The following is a 16479-nucleotide window of genomic DNA, read 5'->3' as shown; positions in this document are numbered from 1 at the left end:
AAATTAGATACAAGCTTGTATTACAAATGACAAGATGAGACAAGCGCCACTTAACTTTTCAGTTTAAATTGACAGCATTGCTCGGAAATACTTGAGGGCCTCTTCTTATGTGGACAATCTTTATTACTATGAATAATGCGATAGCTTTTATCAGGTCCCCTGCTGGGAATTAACAGACTTTTGAAATCTCAAATTATGAACTATGAAGACTTCCACTTACTAAGACCACTCAAACCTCATCTTGTCTGGTGACTGGTGCTCAGAAATCCAAATACCTACCCATGTCTATGGCCCTCCAGTCATATGTCTAACGCACCAACATATTGCTGAAAAAACTGTGAAAAAGATAAGCTGAACAGCACCATCTTAGTCAAATGCAGCCCACACAGACTTTGCAAGGATTCCGAAATATTTTTTTTCATTTATTAAGGCAAAAGTTTTCATTACATGAAAAAACACGAGTGTTTATACCCATTTTTTCTGACTTTTATCATAGTTGCAGCTGAGTAACAATTTCTACTTTGTGGTGAATCATAACATTTTGAATACAGGTACAGTGTCCTCGGTGGGCACATCATCCTGTTCACAAACTTACTCTGAAGACAATTTTGAGCACTCTGGTTTTGACTGATCAGATTGATATTACCTAAGAGTGGAGCACCTGAACATGTAAGTACAAACCTTCTCTCATACAAGCAGCCCAACAAAGTAATAAATCCCTGCAGTTAGCAGTGGGGCACGGTTTCCCAAATTCTGCTTTATGAACAAAAGGAAAGCCTTTAAATGCACACCTTACGTTAAATCTGCGATTGTGTAAATAGCTAACACCAAGAACGTAAGATGACAGCTTTGTAAATTACTCTCTTCAAGATCTTCAGAACAACTTATCTCCACAGAGATATAAAAATCTTTTTTCCACTAGCCAAAACTTTACTCCACTGACATTTTTTAATATTACATATAATATTTATTCACACAAGTGTTAAAGGAAGATTGCAAACCAGAATAACTAGTTAAAATTTTGGTAACATTTTTACTCCTAAGATACTTCTACTGTTTATTTTAGGGGAAGATACACACTAAATATTATTGGGTACATCACTGGGAAATATAGAAAATAATTTAAATAATCAGATCTAAAGAGTTTTATTCATGATGACTTTTCCACTGGGAAGTTACGTAAATTTTCAAATAAACAAAAATTTATGGATTACTTTTCTGAGGCACTTAGAGATTTCAAACTCAACACCACTTTTCACGGTAACATTTTTACTGTCACTGCCGTGTTTTGGCTTCAAAAAACTATCACCACTCAATTTCAAGCAAACTCAGATACAGTGTTTTCAAGATATTCGTTCTGTCAAATGGATTTTAAACTACCAATTTTTAAATTGAAGATCTAGGGGCATAAAGGATCAGTCCTTAATATTAATGATCCTTTAAATGCAAATTAACAATGAAAATATCAAAATAACTAGATGAAGTCTGTGTCTGGACAGCAAGAGTTGTTTCTCCCTTGAGAAAATACTGCTTAGCAAAAAAATGAAATGCAAAAAGATGTATTTTAGACATTACTAGACTCATTAAGATGTGATAAAAGTAATATATTATTGTCAATGTTCAGTGATCCTAGATATGTATTCTAAAGCATAAGAAAAGTTCATTGACCACAAGATGTTTATCAATTAATCAAATGCATACTTACAGCATTAAAAGGCATTCAATATTTAACACTTTTAAAAAAACAGATTTTTAAAATATTAACTTGAGGCATTAAAATAACTGTTCAAAGAAAAATGCTATCACCAAAACCCAACTGCAATTCTGCTTATAACTATTCCTATGTTAAAAGAAATGCTAAATATTTACTTTCTTTTTGCTTCCCTATTCCTTTGTTCCAGCCTCAAGATTACAGAAATAACCTCAACAAAGACTTCAGGAAGATATCTACCTTCATGCTCTATGATTCTATAAAACAATAATCATTTCCTATTCCAAAGTTTTTTGTAAGTGCAAACATTTCTGGTTCACAGTTACACAAATAGTCCCTTACAGCAGAAACAGCATAGTTCATCCAGGCGGAAAAAATGAAAACACCCTACAGTTACTAACTGTATGAACTTAAATTCATTGTTCTGACCAGCAGAAATGAGCTGCAGCAAAATTACTGGCACTACATTACAACTTTCTGCCACTTTGCATTGCACATTTCTCTTGAGAGGTGCAAGCCATATGTTTAGAAACACAGACTTCAGAGCAGTCAGCTTAACAGTAGCATGAAAAGAGCAGTATGAAGCAACAGCATGGTTTGCTGTTTATTCAGATAAGGAGGGAGAAGGGGAGAAATATTTCCATTTACAATAGAAGACTACACTGTCAGATCCTAGGCTCAAGCATCATACTGGTTCACCCAGAACAACAGTTGTGATCCAACACATTTATGCTTCTTTAACATTAAAACATTAACACTGAATTTCTATCTATCCAAGTTAATACCCAAGCATTATCAGGAATTGCACCATCTACAGGTAAAACTGCAATGCAGAGCTATGCCTGAGTAAACAGAACAGTAAATCCTCTGAAGATTATTCACCCTGGAAAATTTTGCATTCCGAGTCCATCAGGTCAGATGTGGTTTTTCCATGAAAACTCATTACAAAATGGACAGCACTGTGAAAAGGCAGTCCCCCAGATCACAAAACCAGTTTTTGGTACCAAAAGGCTGAAGTAGCCACGCAGATTAAGACAAGTAAAAGGTTTCCAGTTCATACACCCAAATACTAGTACTGCTGAGTCTAATGAAAACAACATAAAGTCATACAATCTAGAAATACAGTAATACTCCAGCACAAGTCATCTGCTCTAGAAATGTCACTGTTAAGGAAGAGTGGTAACAAAACCACTGTTCTGCAGATATTTAAGGTAGTCTTGCCAAAAGAAGAGCAAGTTTTAGAACCAGTTTAGGAAGGTATTGACTAATAAAGCTACAAAATGCCACATACCAGAGACAGGACTGCAGCAAATCCAAACAAAATAACATGGAGATAGTTTCCTTCTATCAAGATGATATAAGCACACCTTTGCAGGTAGATTTGCAGGCAAACTGAGTAAGATCTTTTTACAATTTTTCCAAGACAGCAGCAGCTTTATTTCACCATGAGGCATTCAGTTTGTCTCAAAAACCCACAGAAAAATGGGTAAAGGAAAACACTACTAACATTGTCAACAGCAGAGTGGATGCTTGTTTGATAAAAAATTACAGGTACTCAGCTCTGCATAAGGCCCTTACAGAAAACTGTCAGATTACAAAACTGTAGAAGAACAGTGAAGTAGATTTGCAAGCAATTAGGTAATACAAGATAGTGCTCCATGCCAGACTATGCAAACATCGAAGAAAAATATATTGAGTTCCATGGGCAAAAAGTTTACACTGTATTTAAATGTCAAGCTATGTAATGCCACAGCAGCTGAAGCAACGTATTTCAAGATAGAGGCTTGAGCATTCTAAATGAATGATCCAACACCAAAAGACATCTCAAGAGACTCATTATTTCTCTCTCAGTGCGGACCTCTCCTTAATTAGCAGCTTCAGTTAGCACCCCCCACCTCCCAGTTGGGATTTTCAGCTGCGTAAGAGGTAACATATAAGGATATAATTTTATTACTTATTTCTAAAACAAATGGTGTGACCTCATCTGGAATTCCTTGTATGCAATTGATCATTGCATCTCAAAAATAGTGTTGCAGAATACAGGGTTCACAGAAAGGCAACACAAATGATCAAAGTATAAAACCAACAATCATCACACTAAAAGGCAGAATGCTTTAAGAATCATCTCAATGTTATTAAGTATCATATTAATGTTTATAAGAAACATATGTCTCATTACTATGAAAAATAGAACTTTTATTTAGTTTTAAAAATTAATGTTGCATCTATAGATGCCACGCACTTAGAATATTTTAGGAACCCAATTGTGCATAACATCCCAGATGCCAAACAGAACTTCTGCAAATCCTTGCAATATTAATTCTACCACTGTACTCTACCTGGAGTTGAACCTCACAAGGGACATCAAAGGCAACACAAATGACTTTTACAGGTACACTAAAGGAAGACTAGAGAATGTGGGCCTGCTGCTGAACAGGGCAGGGCCCTGGTGGCAAAGGACATAGCAAACGCTGAGATAGCAAACAACGCCCTCTGACTTTGTCTTTCTAGCAAGATCAGCCTGCAGAACTTCAAGTTCAACAAAGGGAAGCACAAAATCCTGCACCTGGGGAGGAGCAATCCCATGTGCCAGTATGTGCTATTGGTCACCCAGCTGGAAAGCAGCTTTGCAGAAAAGGACCTTGGTGACTGCCAAGCATAGTGACTACATACACAGGAGGTGAAGAAATCAATGCACAAGTTCCATGCTACTGAATGGAAATGTTGCTCCATAACAAGTTATTCTCACCCCCCTGCTAAATGAAAATTACTTTTGTTTACATATACAAAAGATGAAAGAAAAAGTGTCTTCCTTTTTAAAGAAATGCATTAGAAGCATTTTGTTACAACATTGTCAAAATGTGTACGTGCACATGTTCTTCCCCCTCCAGTAGGGTATTAAGATTTTCTATATGCCAGCTCTAGGTATGTATTATTTACTTTAATATGTATAGTACAGAAGAGCATTTTTCCAGTTCAGCTTGCCAGTAATGATTGCTCCTTATACAGCTCATTGAACACAGATGAAGCAGCAACTATGCAAGAAATGCCACACAAAGAAATTATTTCAATTACTTATTAAATATATGAATTATAGAAAAGATTTTTTACAAGCTCATTTAAGGGCTCATATTCCAACTAAGGACCTGTGAGATGAATCCTCACCAATCACTACTAAAAATCCTGTTTATAATTAGACACACTAGCAGCTGACAGATATACATTACTAGAAATTACTATCTTGTAGAGTAGGAAACCCAATTTCATCTTATTTCTCCATTACAACTGACATTTACATCACTAACTCTAAATTTGAAATTCAGCACTGAAATCAGAGATCAGTACCAGACAGCAGTATTTATAATCAAATAGTCCCAGCGATGCTTAAATTGGATTATACATATATTTGTTTATAAATACAAAATAAAATGTGTTGTATTACTTGCTTTAATTACAGACGTTGTACCTCAATGTTAGGTTTTTTCATGTTACAATAAAATTCGTGAAGTTTAAACAAAATAAAAGCTCCATTCTGTCAGAACTTCACTGGAATTGGCAAGTAGACAGAAATATTACTAGGGAGGAACTGATAAACCAACAGACATAAAGCCACCTTGTCTGGAAACCTTAGAGACTCACAAGCTGCTGATCTTTTGCTTCTTAGTATGCACAACTGCCTTAGCTTGAGTGGCTGTGTATCACTTAAACTTAGGATTCAGAAACAAAGTAGAACAGAAATCATCACAACATCTGGTTGTTCAAACGCAACTATGAGCTCCTACCCTTCCACAGCTGTGTACAACTGAAATGACCTCGAGAAAGAAGGCAACAATGGTAGAAATCTAGACTACCTATTAAACTTTTAAATCACTAAAGAACTTGCAGAGTTAACTGCTGAACTATCCTAAGAGACATACTAATCCCCACCTTTAGTGCCTCACACCTCGTTTTACAGGGATCCTAAAATGTTTTTTGTTCTGCATAGATAGTGAAGTAGACAACAGCAATAAACTGCCAGAAGGAACACAAGATAGTAATGCAAACTGTTGGCACTCCAAGAGGTATCAGGTTCACTGTACCGTGCTCAAAAAAGAGAAAACTCAGGCGGCTAAACTGACAGAAGGCATAACTGAGAAATAACTTTTATTATTTGATAACCATTATGCTTGTTGTTCTTTTTCCCCTGTGTTTGGTCTTCCTGTTTGTTTGTTGCAGTGGGAATTGCTGTTGTTGGTTTTTATTTTTATTTTTTAATTTCTCTCCTATCTCTCCTCTCTAAATCTTTAGGTAAATACAAAACTAATCTTGTACTACTGCATACGGATCTCACAAGATTCAGACTGTCTACAGTCATTTGCTCACATATCCTCCCCATTCATTCAAAGTTCAAAGAATTCCTAATTTAGCTTTCAATATCTATAAAAAGTATTTATCATCCATTGAGCTTCAATAATGCTTGAATATTTACTGAAACTATCCCTTAATCTGTTTTAAGTACAACTGTTTTTTGGTCAAAACATCAGCCAATTTCCCATGCAACAGTGCAATTTAAATTTGTATTTCTTGAAGAAAAAAAGATTTTATCAACAAGTGAGAGGAGGTGCAAAAAAAGTTAAGCTCTACTACTTACCACCTGATCTGCCCACATGTTTATAAACTTGTACTTTTAGTCAATTAACTTTTATTTCCTCAGGATACACTCCCAAGTTTAAAGTGCTGTGGTTCTTGGTGAAGATCTTGCTAAGCTTCATCAAGTTACAACATCATTAAATGCTCTAGCTTCTTAATGCTTTAATTATAGCTTGAATGAACAAGCTTGTGATTACATTTACATCTAAAATATCATTTCTCTTACTGAATGTAAAAGAGAAAGATTTAAACCCTGATTTCATCTTTGGCAAGGACCAAGTGACCATTAAATATTCAAGAGTACTTCTGTTCAAAGTATTAGAATATTTTAGATTATCTGCAAGACAAATGCATACAGATACAATGAAAAACCAATATAGAATGCTTTACTTATCTGGAAGGCAACTGTCAGGCTAATAGCTTATTTGTGCAAAAGTTAACATAAAACATCTGCTCTGGCAACAAGTAAGAACTTGCTTACAAACAATCCAGTCACCAAAACCACTGACAAAAACCTCATCTTCCTGTGAGCTTCTCCCATGTCTCCTCACCACATACATACTGAATGTAAATATTAAATGAATTTGGTAGTTCAGCCGTATTACTATTTGTATTCTTTACAGTTCAGGTTAGTAAACTCTGGACTTCATTCTTGTCTTATGGTAGACCATACTACATAGCCAGGTGCTGTGAATATTTCATCTGTTCTATGGGTATACTTTAACCTTATTTTGACAAGTTCTGCTGGCTGTGAAATTGAGGCTACAGTAAGCATAAGAATGGTGTGAATTGTGGGGGGTTTTATAATGAAGGATACTATTTCCACCCAAATCAACTCAGATCTGTACTAGACAGATTATATCATCATGCCTACAGAGCATGTGTAATTTTTGATACCTGTATCCTCTTACAGCTTCGTAACATATTGGAGAAAGGGAGGTAGAGGAGATGGAAGACACATCAGAGAAACAACCAGCACTTAAAAAAAAAAACCTAAAAGACATTTGAGATCATGCAGTTCTCTCCTTTTGGTTCTAAATAGCTATGACTGCACAACAGCTTAGCATACTTTGAAAGAAATTTTTGAGAGCAGGAGGGTATAAAGACCCTCTTCTTTCCTCTCTCTTCTTTTATTGCTCTTTCCCTTTTATGAGCAATGTATACTGAAAACAGATTCAAAAGTGCCAGAAAGAAAAAAGGTGCTTAGAAAGTGAAACTGCTTGTAGTTTGACAGGCTGCAAGATCTTCCTATTCAAAGTCAGTGTTCAAAAGTGTTGCATGTAAACAGTTCCTGCAGTTGCAAATAGGGAAACCAATAAGCTACACTGAGCATGAAAGGGTTACAAAACCATAAGCAGATCACACTACGACACTTTCTCACTTGTTCTGAAAAAAAATCTGTGAAACATGGAAGGAAGAATAAGAAATACATTCTGCTCCATCTAAGTCTACCTTTTAAAATATATTGTCTATTAACTAAACTGATTAAAAAAAAAAACAAAGGTGAGAAGAGAGAACTTCTGGGAAACTATTTGGAGGGAGATACAGCAGAAATAGTTTAAAAATAGAAACATTTCACTCAACTGAAAACTTACAACGGCAAAGTCTGTTTCCTATGTTCTGTGTTTAGGTCTTCAAAAGATGGTCTTTTGTGTTTTCTTTTTTAGTAATTGCTATTAATATGGCATTTCAGAATAAAGTTGTACCTTGGGTACTATTTAGTAAAGAAAGCATTTCCTGCAGAGCCGCTTTTCTTACAGGGCTAAATTCTAATCAGAACAGAGATTGGAGGGGAGGGATTCCTTTTTAAACAAACATATAATACTATAATCACAAAACAAAGAGCAATGAAAGAAATAATAATCACTGTTCTGGCCTCATAATACCCAGCCTTTCACAAAATGAATTGCTTTTTCATTTAATATCATCCTTTCCAATGCTACTGGTGTAATGCTTTGCCAAGGTGACAATTGCTTTGTTGTTGGAGACAGCCAGCCTATCTAGCTGAACAAAAAGTCTTCAGTTGCAACCCACAAGAAATAATTAAGGCGAGACTATTAGAAACAGGTCTAAGAACATTACCCACAGCACTCTTGTTAGTTACTTAGGCTTTCATTCTTTTTAGGTAAGACACATTCTGCTCCTCCTCTCCACCATACAAAATCCAGTAAGTGGGGGCATGAGAAACACCTTACATTTTCAAGATGTTTTTCAAAGGCTTAAAAGGCTGTAATTATGCAAAACACTTGGGCAAGCTGTGGCTTTTTGAAACTGTAAAGGGTGACATTTCTCAAAGTTAAAAAGGTCTTTATCCCTTAGGTAAGAAAGGAGCTTACATTCTATATCTAAAAGGATGTCTAGAACAATTGATATAGTCTTTCATGAACTGCTCCCACCACTGAATGTGTAATACAGGGCCATAGGAGTTTTCATAAAATACAGCAGAATGTTGATTTAAATGTCAATTTCTTGAACTGGAAAGCATTGCAAATTTTAAGAAAGTTGGTTAAAGTATTACTAATTTTTAAATGAAGTCCATTCTTTGCAATAGAGTCAATACAACATATATTGACTATAGGGACAAAAGTATCAGCTAAGGCAGTGGGGCAAGTCTATCCAGACACATTTTTGAAGAGATAAAGCCAGTGTTCTACCTTAAATTTTACTGTGTTACAAAAACAGCCTTATACAATTTTATAAACAGTTTTCCATTAATTCTGACAATCTGATGGATGCTCTTGGAAGAATCCAAATTACTAAGACCTATTCTTCCAAGTATATCCTGTTGTTCTGGAAGACATCAGGATTTTTAACATCACTTAGAATTGAGGTAATTAATTGGCAAAGTATTCTTCTGAACAGATTGAAATCAATACCTCTCTCATTTTTACAGAAATTCGTCCTCTGGAAAAATGCCTAACTGCGTAAGTCCACAAGACATAATTACTAATCAGCATCTCTGCTTGGTAATTAGTCATTTTACCTTGCAGTACAACAGGAATAAGGATTTCTCCCATAGTGATAGACCTTTTCAGTTCCTTCTCTCCAGAGTACACTTGACATTTGTTTCAAATTCTTTAACTTCCACGACCACTAGAAGAAAAGGTGCAGGCCCAGCCTAAAAGTTCTGACAATCTGGAAGAGGCTGGCTATTTTGGTGAGTAGAGCTAACGCATTTTGAACTACTACAAAATAATGGAAAATTAACCCCCAAAACCCAAAAGTTTGTTCTCAAAGCAAATTCTGAGGAACCTTAGCAGTTCTAATAATCTTTAAAGCTCAGAAAAGTGTTGATGTTACCTATGGTGGTAGGTACCAACAAGGATATAGGTTGACTGAGGAGAAAAAGAAATGGAAAACAGGCAAAAAGGAAAAAAAAAAAAGCCTGATCGGCGGTCAATCCTTTATGACCAGAAATTAAGGAAAGCCTATTGTTCCCTAAAAAACATGTCAGTCACAAAGGACTGTTTTCCTCAATTACCTGATGCCATACATATGTGACTCAATGATAGTAATTTTCTGATTATCATTGCTGTTGGGCTAACAGGTTGGTTGGGAAAGGCTACTAAACAGACAAGCGAGAGGATAAATAAAATGGTGTTAGCATCTTTGCAGGCAGAGATGAATCTCAGGGAACCTGAAGGAAGACCAAGTGACACTTGTTTGAGTTCCATTCCCATGTTCTAACCCTGTGCTTTTATCAGACTTGAGTAAAGCCAGAAGACAACAACAAGCTTAAGCAGGTACCTCCCAACCTCTATCTAGGCACTGAGCTTGTGGCATCAGGTACCAAATGCATCATTCTGCTATCCAATACTAAAATACCTGGTATTGACGAGAGCAATGCAGGGTGAGAAACAGGTTCTGGTGCCCACACTGAATGAAAACCCACATTAGTGGACTAATGTAACATGAAATATTGTCCTGTTGTCGGTACTGATGATTACTATAGTTAGTGGCAGTGGTTTGACTGCCAAAGTCTGTACCACCTCAGCAACCATAAACTTGGAACAGGCTCCTCAGGTATCCTACAATCATTTTCTTATAGAATGGTTTGGGTTCGAAGGGACCTTAAAAATCAAGTTCCAACCCCCCTGACATGAGCAGGGACACCTTCCACTAGACCAGGTTGCTTTTTGGGACCAGAGAAATAAAAATACCAAAGTGCTATTTTTATATCTGTTTCTAAGTATAAGAAGCTTATAAGGATGAATTTCATTTAGTCCAAATCCTCACTATATTAACTAAAAGCTGGGGGGGTGGGGTTTGGGGTGAGGTGTAGAAATAAATAGCTGAAATATAAAAGAAATGTATAATTAATCTATACAAATAAAATAAGAATACTGAAAATTCTTCCAACAGTTTAATAAGGAGCAACACAAACAAATGAGAGCACAGCAATGGACTAAAACTCTAAACTTCCCAAACTCATGAATGTGATGGCCATGCATCAAAAATGACCACAGAAAAGCAAGACCTTGTAATAACTACACACAGAATTTTCAAGTACTTTGCCATCATCTGTAATGAAAACTATGTCTCAAGGGTTGGGTACTTCCAGGTTAGAACCATCCCAGCAGATAGTTACAAGGACACTGCTGCTGGTACTCAGCTATTACTCTGGGCTAAATTAATTTTAAATAGGCTTCCTGTTATTCCTGCATGTAGAACTACAACATTCCTCTAGACTTGTGCTCCTGGAAAGCTAGTGAAAGGTTACAGCACCCCTGAACATAATTACATAATACACTATGCCAGTAAGTTTAACAAGAACCAGAGACGTAGGAAAAATACAAAACAGAACAAATTATAAAATCACAGAATGGTTTGGGTTAGAAAGGACCTTAAGGTCATTTAGTTCCAACCCCCCCGGCATGGGCAGGGACACCTCACACTAGACCACATCACCCAAGGCTTGGTCCAACCCAGCCTTGAACACCACCAGGGATGGAGCATTTACCACTTCTTTAGGCAACCTGTTCCAGTGCCTCACCACCCTCACAGTAAAGAACTTCTTCCTTATATCCAATCTAAACTTCCCGTTTAAGTTTTAACCCATTACCCTTTGTCCTATCACTACCGTCCCTAATGAAGAGTCCCTCCCCAGCATCCTTATAGGCCCCCTTCAGACACTGGAAGGCTGCTATGAGGTCTCCACGCACCCTTCTCTTCTCCAGGCTGAACAGCCCCAACTTCCTCAGCCTGTCTTCATACAGGAGGTGCTCCAGTCCCCTGATCATCCTCATGGCCCACCTCTGGACTCGTTCCAACAGTTCCATGTCCTTCTTCTATTGAGGACACCAGAACTGTACACAATACTCCAAGTGAGGTCTCATGAGAGGAGTAGTAGAGGTCAGGCTCCTTTTGATGCAGCCCAGGATATGGTTGGCTTTCTGGACTGTGAGCGCACACTGAATGCTCATGTCCATTTTCTCATCAACCAACACCCCCAGGTCCTTCTCCGCAGGGCTGCTCTGAATCTCTTCTCTGCCCAACCTGTAGCTGTGCCTGGGATTGCTCTGACCCAGGTGTGGGACCTTGCACTTGGCATGGTTAAACTTCATAAGGTTGGCATCAGCCCACCTCACAAGCGTGTCAAGGTCCCTCTGGATGGCATTCCTTCCCTCCAGCGTATCAACTGAACCACACAGCTTGGTGTCATCAGCAAACTTGCTAAGGGCGCACTCAATCCCACTGTCCATGTCACCGACAAAGATGTTGAACAAGACCGGTCCCAACACCGATCCCTGAGGGACTCCACTCGTTACTGGTCTTCAGCTGGACACCAAGCTGTTGACTTCAACTCTGCGTGCGGCCAGCCAACCAATTCTTTATCCACCGAGTCGTCCATCCATCAAATTTATGTCCCTCCAGTTTAGAGACAAGGATGTCATGCAGGAAAACAACATCTGCTATTAAAAATGGTATATGGTAACTTTCCAGTGATGTAACAGATGATGATACAGCAAGAAAGACCATCTCTCTTCTATATTTGTATCACAACATGAATAAATTGTAGGCAATAAAGGCATATGTTTATCAATGTTCCCAAAGCAGAGAGATCTTGCAGTTAAGAAAGCAGATTTTTTCATTTTGGTAAAACCTAGTATTCCTAAATTAATTTAATTGCTTTCCTCACCCTCACCTCTGTTTTTTCAGCAGTATTTTACTTTACAAAGAGTTCAGATAAAGCTAGATTTGTGCATGTATTCATGTTTTCAACATTCTTTCACCCCTTTGCTTTGTGTAAATGTCAAAGCTATTCCCTTTGAAAATTACTTTAACTTAGAACAGTCCTACTACTTTCCTCCTAAAAAAAAAAGAAAGAAAGAAAGTGAAAGCCAGTCAGTATTACTGGCAATAAGATTTGACTGTGCAGTTGGTGGGCCTCTATTCATAAGCACTTCTCTAAAGCAATTATTTTCTCTGACAGATTCAGTATCAACTTTTCCTTCTTTTCCTATAATGATTAAAAGGTTCAAACTTAAGAGGTTTCTCATGCATTTTGATAAGATGAAAACTGAACTTTACAGTAATTCTGGCAGTCTTCAATAAAGCATGCTGTGATAAAGAGCAGAAGTGATGAAATCACATAGAAATGTTCCAAACACTAGGATGTGAAACCCACAAATGCAAAACCAAGTCCTGCTTGTTTACCCTTACCAGAAGGAAGCCCTCACAAGGCACGTAATAAAAAAGATGAAATTTTGGGTGTAAGGAAGACCTAGTACCTTTGTGGGCTAAAGTCATGTTCCTTGTAGCATAACTTACTGTTAGAATTGAGTAAATACAATAATTACCTATAAAATCAGAATGATCTCTAGGTGTTCCACGAGTCACGTAGTTCTATTTGTTTTCCTCTTTACAAAAATTTGAGGTAGCAGAAAAAAATCTAGAGGCAGAAAAATAACAGTGCAAAGAAATAAGAACCAGCCATCTGGGGGGTGGGGAATAGATCTTGAAAGCAGATTTACTCTATTCAGACACAACTTCCTTCCACTCATCCTGTGATTCCTAAACTTTCTGAGGCACGCAATACAAGGCATGTCACCACACAACTGTCACCATAGCTCATTCCACAACTTAAGAGGTATTAACAAAGACTCCAAAGAAAGAGGGGAAATTAGTATGAAATTTGAATATATAAGCTCTCAAGAAATATTGGGTTGCAAGGCTTTTGGGTTTTTAAGACTCTCAGTGCGTTTTCACCCCTATCTTCAGCTAGCTGCAGTTCCATGACGGAAGGAGCAGTGATGAACTGCTCTGCCACACCAAGCACTTAAACTGAACACTGTTGCCAAAGAGTAACATTGGCTGAATAAAACTAAGTACCACCACTAAACATGCTTCAATAAATGGAACAGCTCTATAAAAATTACTTATGCTTACTGTTACCATGGTTCTCAACCCTTTCCTGTTTACAGCCCACTATAAACTTTCTAGCCAAAGTAAGACCTCTACTCAAAAACCTCTAGCCTGCTGAAACAGTATGTGTCTACTTTGGACTCAGCACCAAACAAATGGACTACATGCAATGATTATTTTCACTTTAAAGTGAAAGAAAACATAGGACACCTGCAGGCATAACACAATACCTAATATTTGACCTCTTACGGTCTGATCTTTTTTACTAGTTGCAAGAACCTTCTAGCTGTCTGAATAGTGGCATCACCTCATTCTTGCACCTGGAGCACATAGCCTCATCTCTCCCATATGATTGTTTTTTTAAGGCTATACAACCAGTTAACACATGTATTTATGGTCAGCAGTTGCTTTGTTGGTAACTTCGGATAAAAGATATTCTTACGGAAAAAAAAGCAAAACTGGACAGTTAGTTTGTAATTAATGAGTTCTACTTTTTAAGATTGCTATCATAAAAGGCAATTTAATTGAGGCAAGCTTTCCCATTGTAAGAGTTTTGTAAGGGCAATGTAAAATCACACTGCAGTTTCTTCAGAGCTGTAGAAAATTTCATTATGGGTCATGTTATGTCCGATTAGGTAATCTTCTTCACCACATCATGAAAAACTGAATTACACTAAAAAAGCACAAGACATTGATTGACACAACCAAAGAACAAGCTTTTTAAAAGTGCTCGTGATACAAAAGTCCAGAGAGTTGGAATAAGTTCACCAATATACACTCACTGTTCGCACCAGTTTGCAATCACTGTTCGACCATAACGGTCTAATGGAAGATTTTTTTTCATCTTCACACGAATTCTTTTCTATTTTAAATTTGCAGTCACCGCAATTCTGTGAAACACAATGTGTTAAAAACTACTGCCACGGAGCAAACACGCTGGCTCCGGTAGCCGACCTGCCCACCCAGAGGACATGCTCGGGGGATGGGTCAGTGAAGCCGACGCAGGGCAAAGGAAAACACTATCTGACTTAGATGAGGGTTACTGTTATTATCATTTTGGTTATATCCTGCTCCTTACCATTGTTCATCAAGGGGAAAACAGGAAAAACACAAGATGGGAACACAGTCTCCTGCGAAGTCTCAGAACAAGGCTTTTTATTTTTTTTTGTAGATATTCCTCCATATACACTTCTGGAAATTCTCACGCAAAAACACCTTCATGAGAAACGATCAGATATCGTTTCTGGCAAAACCGGTGAACTGCTCGTGAAAATACATCTTGTGATCCGTTTTATTAAAAAGGACCCATCCTCACAATACATAGTTTGTCTAGATACAAAAGCTACACTGACATAACCATGAGTTCAAAGTTTTATTCTTATTCATGCTAGTAAGAAGACTTGAGTGGTATTTTTACTTGAAAACAGGACTGCACTTGGAGTTTAGCTTGTGTAATTGCATTATTGACTTTTAAGTAAAAGCAAAGAACAAGCCCGAGCGTTCCTTTTTTCCCCGCTGTGGCGTTACTGCATACGAACAGGCATTGCTGCTAAACCACTGTGACGATGAGCCGCCGACGGCTCAGCTGCAGCCGGACTGCCACGCTGCATCACTGCTCACACCGCTGAGCCCAGGGAGTTCAAAGCCTAAAGCCACAAAAAGGCTTCAAGGAAAACTATGAGCCAGTAACACGTATAAACAGCGGTTGTTTGATGTTCAACACTTCTTTTTTCTTCCCCGTGTAACGACACCACTCCCCATCATGCCGATTTGGCAGTCGCTGCTCTGCTCTGTCCGACTACTCTTAAAACACAACAAAATGTAGTTTTCCACTGTTTCATACTCTGACCGGGAAGGTTAAGATACAAACACCTGAAGGCTCAGTGTTAACCGCACTTTTACCGGCTCCCCGCTCTGACCCGAGCCGGACAGACCCCGATCCCCAGGCGGAGCCCCCTACGACAGCCAGCCCCCCCCCCCAGCCACCCCGTGCTGCCCGCGCTTCCCCCAGACTCCCACCCCGTCCCCGCCCGGCGGGGCTGCCACAGCGGCGGCCGCTGGCACCGCTCCCCTCCCCCGCCGCGGGGCGCTGCTCGGGGCGGCAGCCGGCAGGAGAGAGCCCGGCGGAACAGAGCAGGGCGGGAGCCCGCCCCTCACGAGCTCCCCCCTCGCCCTCCTCCTCGCTTTCTCCTCCCCCTCCCGGCAGTCCCAGACCCCCTCCTCTGGCTGCCGAGCCCCAACCGCCCTTCTCACCTCTCAAGGTCCGGGAAGGGGGCGAGGTTGGGAGAGGGCGGGGAAAGGGAAAAAAGGCGATGGAGGCCCCGTCACCCCCCGCCCCTCCCGCTCCGCCCCGGCACGGCCCGGCCCGGCAGCAGCCAGCGCTCCCGCTCCGCACCGGGGGGCCACGGGCACTGGGGCGACACCGCCCCGGCGACAACGGGTCCCCTCGGGCCCCGCTCCTGGCCCCTCCCCTGCGCGCGCGGGCACCTCCGGGGAGGGCGGGGCGGGACGCGGGGACACGCCCCCTGACCGCCGACCCCGCCTCCAGTCCCGGGGGCAGGGAAGGAGCGTGGCCGCGCGTGGCAGGGCGGTGGCAGTGGCCGCTACCGCCCCCCCCCCCCCCCCCCCCCCCCAGGCTGTGGCCGCCGCGCCGCGCTCCCTCTGCCGGCGGGGCAGTGGAACGGCGGCCAGGACGATCCCCTCTGGCGGGGGTCTGTGGGTTCCAAGGCCTCGGCCCGGCCCGGGCACCCCTGCGGGCCTTCTAGAACCATAAA

The 16479-nt window shown here is 39.8% G+C and overlaps 1 protein-coding gene across 6 annotated transcripts in view; it reads right to left on the bottom strand.

Moving 5' to 3' along the window:
• KLHL5 (kelch like family member 5) overlaps positions 1–16075 on the bottom strand; it is a 57940-nt gene extending 41865 nt beyond the window's left edge. For 2 of the 6 annotated variants that reach the window (XM_061471122.1, XM_061471130.1), the window contains exons 1-2: positions 13141–13232; positions 9324–9475 (exon numbers count right to left, since the gene is read on the bottom strand). In XM_061471122.1, the coding sequence (XP_061327106.1) occupies positions 9324–9403 (80 nt within the window). In that variant the 5' untranslated portion in view covers positions 9404–9475; positions 13141–13232. Of the gene's footprint in view, positions 1–9323; positions 9476–13140; positions 13233–15958 lie in introns of those variants that run through there. The other 4 variants (XM_061471170.1, XM_061471161.1, XM_061471141.1 and 1 more) reach the window with 2 other exon arrangements.
• Between the last annotated feature and the right edge of the window lie 404 nt (positions 16076–16479).

Source organism: Pezoporus flaviventris, unplaced genomic scaffold (assembly GCF_033815535.1).
Source record: "Pezoporus flaviventris isolate CSIRO_AGI_PZ_B2104156 unplaced genomic scaffold, CSIRO_AGI_Pfla_v1 ptg000002l, whole genome shotgun sequence".
Lineage (NCBI taxonomy): Eukaryota > Metazoa > Chordata > Aves > Psittaciformes > Psittacidae > Pezoporus > Pezoporus flaviventris.
This window is presented reverse-complemented; position numbering and strand designations above follow the sequence as displayed.